The sequence below is a fragment of the Ruditapes philippinarum genome, unplaced genomic scaffold (genome assembly GCF_026571515.1).
Source record: "Ruditapes philippinarum isolate M1 unplaced genomic scaffold, ASM2657151v2 ctg4262_1_1_1_1, whole genome shotgun sequence".
In the NCBI taxonomy this organism is placed as follows: Eukaryota; Metazoa; Mollusca; class Bivalvia; order Venerida; family Veneridae; genus Ruditapes; species Ruditapes philippinarum.
In genome coordinates this window covers 1-8,153 of record NW_026853292.1, presented here as the reverse complement: position 1 = coordinate 8,153, position 8,153 = coordinate 1, and the positions used below count along the sequence as shown (strand labels likewise).

The following is an 8,153-nucleotide window of genomic DNA, read 5'->3' as shown; positions in this document are numbered from 1 at the left end:
ATGATTGTAGTCGTGGTGTTGGTTTTGTTGCAGTTTAAGGTGGTAATAGTGGTCGTGGTGGTGCGATGTAATTAGCATTAAGAGGGGTTCATGGTAATGCACGGGATATTGGGGCTCATAGTAATGCACTAGAATTGGGATTCATGGTAATCCATGAAAATTGAGGTCAATGGTAATGCATGAGAATTCGGATTTATGATCATGCACGAAAATTGGGGTTCATGGTAATGCACGAGAAACATGGTTCATGGTTATCCACGTTAATATGTAACACGTGTGATTAGATGTTAGAGGTAAAAGGCTTTCAAATTTATTTCTAACTTTTATCTTAACAATAATAATGACTTTTATTTAGAAGGTAATAAAATTTTCATTAATATTTTTCAATATACACACGTATATTATTTTATCTAAAATGAATAAATAGTAGAAATTTAGGCCTTAATGAATATCGTGATTTGTAATGAATGCGTTTGTATATTTCATCATTTTTTGGTATAGTGCTTGTAAGTCGGGAGTATTGAAACAAATTTGTCTAGAACGGTGCAACCCCATTTAGTGGTTAGCAAATTATGTTAGTACAAGTATGAGACCTAATATAATTAATAACAAATTGGTCCCAATATAATTGATTAAAAATGGAGTGACATCATTGGACAAAATAAAATTTGAACCACTTATTATTTTTTGTAACGTTTGTGTTATCAAAGTGAATAGTAGTATACCTAGTTAACCAGTATGTGTGTGAGTAATGTTCAGTTTTGAAATCGATATTGGTAATTGGTTATCATGTTATTTCATGTGAACATATTTCCTTGTTTATAAATATCTCATTCCTACAAACATGTGATATAACAAATGACAATAAAAACAACATTTTAAAATTGTTTTATTCTTATCAAATAATGAACAATGTCGTTATCACGCGACTGTGTACGTATCAATCGCATTCGTAGCATGTGTATATTATAATATCATATTACTATAATGTAATTTCGTTCATTTAAATATCGATTAATTTTCTCAAATGGTAAAAAAGGTTACTAGGATTATACTATATGTTTATCTCTAATAGCAGTATAGATAGAAGAACAAGTATTAGCTTATATACATTTCGATTACTTTTCTGTGTGATATTAGAAATATAATCAATTTAAATTTATGTTTTAATGTTGTCTTAATTGTTTCAGAGAGTCAACATGACTATGATGAACGAAGACGAAGTTCCTAACATCACATATAGTGACGCCAGCATACATGTTATTCCACAAAATCGGTTTTTACCAGACGTTGTTCACTGTACAATGAACATGGATAGTTTTAATCAGGTTAATCATATCTCTGATCACGGTAGATGTGTTATGACAGAAACCACTGATTACGGTACAAAGCAATATCCTGACATTGCATCAGTGTTTTCAGAAGTAAATAAAAAGATGAGTTACAGGGAAAGCCAAAAAAATATCAACGATTTATGTGAACAACTTGATTCTGTAGAAATGATTGATGATTGTTCAGTGAAACGTTTCAACGAGCTAGAATCATTTGAAGGAAATCATGGAGGCCATATGGCAGCAAACATTGACGCTTCTAGAATATATTTAAGGGATAAAGATGGAGATACCCTCTTACATATAGCCATTATATTACGTGATGATAAATTAGCCATGATATTTATTGGTAAAGCACCATCAAACACCTGGTTGTCTTTTACAAATGTTTTATTTCAAACACCTCTACACCTTTCCGTATTAACCGATCAGCCAGAAGTCACTAGAAGATTAATTGTTGCTGGTGCTGAAGTAGATAAACGCGATAAGGACGGTAATACAGCTTTGCACATTGCGTGTCGCCAAGGACAACACAAAAATGTGCAAAATCTTCTTGAGCCTGTCAGATATCATGAAATCAAACATAATTCTTATGATATACCGTACCAAACAATTCCACAGGATTTATCCATAAAGAACTATGAGGGATTAACTTGCCTACATTTAGCTGCATCAAATGGACATTTAGACATTGTTAGTATGTTACTGGACAAAGACATAGACGTTAACCTCAAGGAAGGAAAAACAGGTCGGACAATATTACACAATGCTTGCCTTACTGGTGATTTAAATATTGTCAAATTACTGTTAAGGCATCGTTCCTGTAATATAAATGCAAGGACCTTTGATGGGAGCACGCCATTTGACCTTGCACGTATTCGAGGTCATGAAGACATTTGCCTGATCCTTGCTGCTGCAGGGGCAGGATATGGAGAAGATTTAACAGACTCTGATTAAACGGTATCATAAAAGACTGCAAGTCCTTTTACATTCACATTTGCTGTTCCGATTCAGGAAAAGAAATTATTTAATATCTGACATTTATTTCAATCAGGGAAGGATTTTAGACAAAAATGTTCATACTTATAATTATGATTCAACAAACAGTAAAACTGAAGTTGGAATATATTTATATAAATCCTAGTCGTGTACTTATTATATGTTAGTGATACTCTAAATACCTCATAGTTGTTATAAATACAAATGTTTTATAATAATCATCCACAGAAAAGTGCTCAATTAACTTTTACATGTAACGAATTGATAGGTTTTTACCATTATTAATTTTCAATGTATATATATATTATACATTTCATAAAGTTTGTCATTATTGCCAACTTGCTTAACCATAATTATGATTCTCTTCTTGGAAACTCCATATATTTTTATGTTTGTAATAGTCTTTGTTAAGCTTGTTTAGTATGTTATTATTTTGCACCATTTGTATAGGATAATTTTTGTTATAGGGCAATATATTGTGATATCAAACGTACAATAGATGGTTTTCATTCATGCATTTTTAATTATAACATATGTTTTCATTTGAATGATCGAACCATAATAAAGTGTTACTCTTTTGTTTATACAGTGGATACATGTTAATCATATTCATTTTAACAATTATTTTTCAGTTTGTCCATATTCATTAAATAAAATTAACACAAGTGTCTTTCCCTATCTAATTCATGTTTATTATTTAATACTTCTGACATTTCAGCAATAAAGTATTTTACACATTATTTCCAAAAACATACTTAGCGTTAGTACACTATGTTAATAAGACTTTAATAATACAAAAATATTTTTTCCTATGATTTATTGCCATGAACAAAATCTGATATCATAAGTTTTTTTGTTAAAATTATAGATGTTGAATTTGTCACTAACTTGTTTCCTAGTGCCATCATGTGTTCGTCAAATATTTTGATTATATAATTGTTAGATATATTTAGAGGTTTATATACAATGTGATGATTTAATCTCCAAATCCGAAGCCAGTTTGTTTTGTTTTTTATCTTTAATACATCAAGATATTGTTACTGATGATAATTGTTGTTTGTTTAAAATCATCAGCTCATTTTATACAATAAACTTATAAAACAACGATTGCTGTTTTTATTTGCGAGATATCATATATTTGTAGTACAATATCTGACCATCCCAAGAGCGATACTAAAATTCTTAAAATAAAACAATTTCGGAATTAATGAGAAGGAAGTATTGGTATAAAATCACATAGTACACGCCTTAAAAATGTTAGGTTGTATGATAAATAATTTCTCCGTGTTCTACAGTTAAAGTATTGCAACCAATAACCCTTAGAAAAATGGAGTTAACTAGATGTTATCTATCTTATTTTATTTTCGTCGTTGCACATATAAGTACTTGTACTTGAAGCAATCAAATATGGTTTGAACTGAAAACCAATAAATCTGGATGATTGAGAAAAACCAAATAAACTTTCTTTATAACATTAAATAATATACTTGGCATTTGTTCTCCGGCTTCTATAAACTCTTATGTTGTTGAAGGTACTGTAATATTAAAACATGCCTTTCTTCAATAAGTTTACAAATGCGCTATTATTGTTACAAACAATGTCATACCATCTTAATATATTATTGAATGTTGTAACGAGGATGAGTCTATAACGGGCTTACGATAAATGATTAATATACAATTAATTCTACTCGACCAATCACATTAGTTTGTTCAATATGAATAATTTTAATTATTGTTTTTATGTGTAATCATTTTTACGGCGAAATTCAAATAATACAAAATAATTAAACACCTAATTAAGAACATCAGTAAATACACACAGATAAAGGTCGTCTATGTATAACTAAAATTTAGAATATCATTATATCTAGATCAACGTTAGATAAAATCTAAATGTTAAATTTATTATATACTTATTAATGAAATATTGGGAAATATTGATGAAATAAAACGCGTATTTTCATTTTCACTGTCCAGTTTGCTTTTCACTGCAGTAAAACATTTCTTTCTGTATTTTCAATGGACTAACTTCTTCTAAAGTCAACCAATACTCAAAGTTGAAGGGAAAGCCTTCAAATAAAATCAAAACGTATATAATAAACAGAAAATTCAAGTATTTTTTTTAAATACAGGACTTATTTTCATTTTGAGGTACGACAATTATTTTATTTCACTCGTGGCTACCGCCACTCATGAAATAGCAATTTTCATACCACTCGATGAAATTACAGAGAAACCTTGACTTTGCTCTATGAATCTAACTGAGAAATGAATACTACCAGCATTAAACAATAACACTAATGTCTAGTTTAGAAGATTCTTATTAAATTTAGACTCCATATTACAGAGCCAGGAACAATGTAAGTATTAAATTTATATTTAAAGCTTTTACATTAAAGGTGAGTTTTATAAAGTTGTCAGTATATATATGTGTAGTTTTAAGAGTATTAATGTTGTTGTTTACACAGACAGTAAAAGTATACCTATAAAATACATAACATCATACATATTGATACATTATATAAAACAGGCAATATGTAATTGAGTGTAGACCATATGCTTCAAAAAAAAGCCCCCCACATAAGTTACTATAATTTTTTGAAAGATACCAATTAATTTCAGGTCATGCATAAAGTACTGTACTTAGCATGTATGTTTAAAAGTATAAAATAATAGTTTGACTAAGGTTTTAGCTTCAATAATTCAAATACTTTTATATCACTGTTTTAAACATCATTTAAGCATACGATTACAAATGCCTCTGTCGTTCATTTGAGGTGCCAACACATGATGTGGCAATGTAAGATGTCATTGATTTTTACAATAAAAAAGATCAATTTATTATTGTTTGACATATTCATAAAATTCTTATTGTCTCATAAGCGTTACAATGTAGCAACACATGTACTTTGTACTGCATTATGACCTATTTGGCATATACATGATGTCACTAAAACATTTTTCGTAAGTAAGTGCAATTCAAATATTGCCAAAAAATAATATATATGTACCGTTTTGATACTGTAATAAAATATTTCTGGAAAACAAAATGTTAATATAGTTCTAACGTGATTTATCATGAACATACACGTGTATATAATAAAAGTAATATTTCGTTCTAGAATACTTTATTATGTGCTATATATAGATATGGAAAATCAGATCATGTATCTATCACTCAGGTATTTGGGGTTTTGTGGTTTTGTTTTCTGAATTTGAAATTTTTAAAATTTTTTAAAACTTACGGAAAGAACACAGACTGCAAAATTTCAAACAAATTTACTTGAAACAAAAAATATTAGTGTTTTATTTTATTGTTTTTTTTATTATAATCAAAAATACCCCACATTTTGGCAATAAAAATTGTATATTTAACAATCTGGCAAATTAAACATGATTAAAGAAAAATGTAAAAAAATAGTAAATTATGAAGCCAACAGTAAAGAGCGCAAAAATTTAAAATGGGAAATGATTAAATATTGAAAAAAGCTGTTGGTTTACACATTATTTTATAACAAATTGTATGGTAACACATTATTTTATAACTATCTTATTTTATATGAATCATTTTGACAAAGATTCCATATACCTACTGTGTATTATTTCAAACAAATTGGGGCGCGGACCTAACAACAGTTTAAAAGTACAACGTGGGTGGTGTCATTACGTTCTTTTCACAATATGTGGTGTGTTGTGATAACGGTTATAGACGCTCCTTTTATATCATATTAATGCCAAAAACGATTTTAAGCACAAACTACTTTTTTAATGACTTTATCTCCGCGTAAATACATGTAGGAGTATTTCTTATGCAGATAATAACTAAAAAGATCTCTTGGAGTTTAGTATTTTAGTAATATTGAAGTATTGATACATGATGTCTTGGGAAAGTATAGCGCCAAAATTGTACTATAATCATCTCTTTCTGGTACCATTATAACATTAATTAAAGATTAACTTTGTTAACCAAATAGATATATGGTGACTAGGAGAAGAGAGAACTGAAAAACGGTGACACTACCAGGTCCGATTTATAATTATCTCTCTTTTCCAATTTCTATTCAATTTCATTGTCTGGATCATTAAAGAAAATAATGCAAGGAATAGAATTGAAAACTTTGAGCATAGATACAGTCACAGAAAGTACGGAACAGAAAGTAGATGTAAAAAATGTCAAATGAAGTGTCAACGCACTTAATATCATTTTACGCTGTATTTTTCTTTTTGCAATATTTTTTGTATGCAGCGTAACGAACACTAAAGGAATAGACTTAAAACACAGATAAGGGGACACTAATGATAAAAAAATTTAAGTCTACATATACCTAGCCCAAAACTTAGTTGGTTTAATGAATTTATTTTGTCTGGGTCATATTCTACGTGACAATTTTAAGGAATATATTCATCAACTTTCAAATTTGGGCGTTAAGATCTGTTCCAGTTATTTTAAGCACAAACAAAGTTTGAATAAACAAAATGCCACTTTGAAATCAGGAAATATTTGTAGAAAGAGAGGAATTTGGCAATTGACATTCCCCATATGGTTCAGTCACATGATTAATAGTTAATGTGTATTTCGTGAATAGAGCTGTGAATAAGTGACCTATGTACAAGGACAAAAAATATTAATAGAAAAACTCGAATGTTCTATAATGGTCATATATCTAGGATAAACCTGTAATACTTTAATATTTCGCCATAATTTGCATGATTCGGCAATTTTCAGTAACATTTCGTAATCAAAACATCAGTAAACAAACTTTAAATACCTAACGGGTTAAATTTTCACATGGCAAAATTTACCACATAAATACCCGATATTTGGTATTTATAGAAAGGTAAATAGTTTAATAGGTGAAGCGGTTTTGATTGGTTCAAACAAATGTTACAAATATAACCATGAAATACGTTTGACTATATAATTCCCGACTAATCCATAAGTGGTTTAATTATATTTTGTCCAATGAAATCGTTCAATGTATCAAATTCTTTAATATTTTTAAAGATAAATTTTGCTTAAATTCAGTTCCTGTATGTAAATGTAAAATTAGAAAGTTTTAAGTACACACAGAGTAGATATGTCACGTTTATACGTGTACTTAATACAGGTAAACACGGAATGATTATCAACCCTGCAGCATACTTCCACGGTTTGGTAGATTTCCGACCACAGGCGTTCGGCACATTTGCTTTATCAGTAATGGTCAAATTATAAAAAATAATCCCCCCCCTTGATCATCAAGAACAAAACTACTATCCAGCACCCGTTTACTATATATACAATATATACTTTATGTATATTAACTTAACGCATGAGGTTCCAACTATGTGCGAATACATAGTTTTATTAAAAATATCTGACTTTTTTTATTGTAAATTTGTATCTATTTTTATGAATTTTACTTGATGTATAATAGAGGAGCCATTTTTAATTTTCTGCTTCATTTATTGCCATTGGAAGAAAGTACACAAATGTTTTTTTGAACAGTTTCATATATTTGTTGATATTGTTAAAAGATAAGATTAGATGTATGACGTATGTAAGGTCTTACCTTAATTCTGTTATAAAGATAAGGTTATTATTATCGTTTCAATATCCAAAATTTTGAAAGATCTAATTTAAAATCAAATATTGACAATTAAACAACACATTTTGCACATTCTGGCGTTTAGTCACACCAACAAGTGGTGCAATTTGTTAATCTACTCATTAAAAAGAATAGGGGATTGTTTTATATTTCTATCCATATGCAACTTAGCCATGGCTAAATATAGATTACGGGATTCCAGTAAGATTGTTTGTTTCTAAATATAAATCTT

The 8,153-nt window shown here is 29.1% G+C and overlaps 1 protein-coding gene across 1 annotated transcript; it reads left to right on the top strand.

The window, feature by feature from the left end:
- The first annotated feature begins 852 nt into the window (after positions 1 to 852).
- On the top strand, positions 853 to 3,429 carry LOC132736412 (NF-kappa-B inhibitor alpha-like). The gene has a single exon (XM_060723539.1). It carries the CDS (start codon positions 1,200 to 1,202, stop codon positions 2,286 to 2,288), a length of 1,089 nt encoding a protein of 362 aa, XP_060579522.1. The 5' UTR covers positions 853 to 1,199; the 3' UTR covers positions 2,289 to 3,429.
- The last annotated feature ends 4,724 nt before the right edge of the window (positions 3,430 to 8,153 follow it).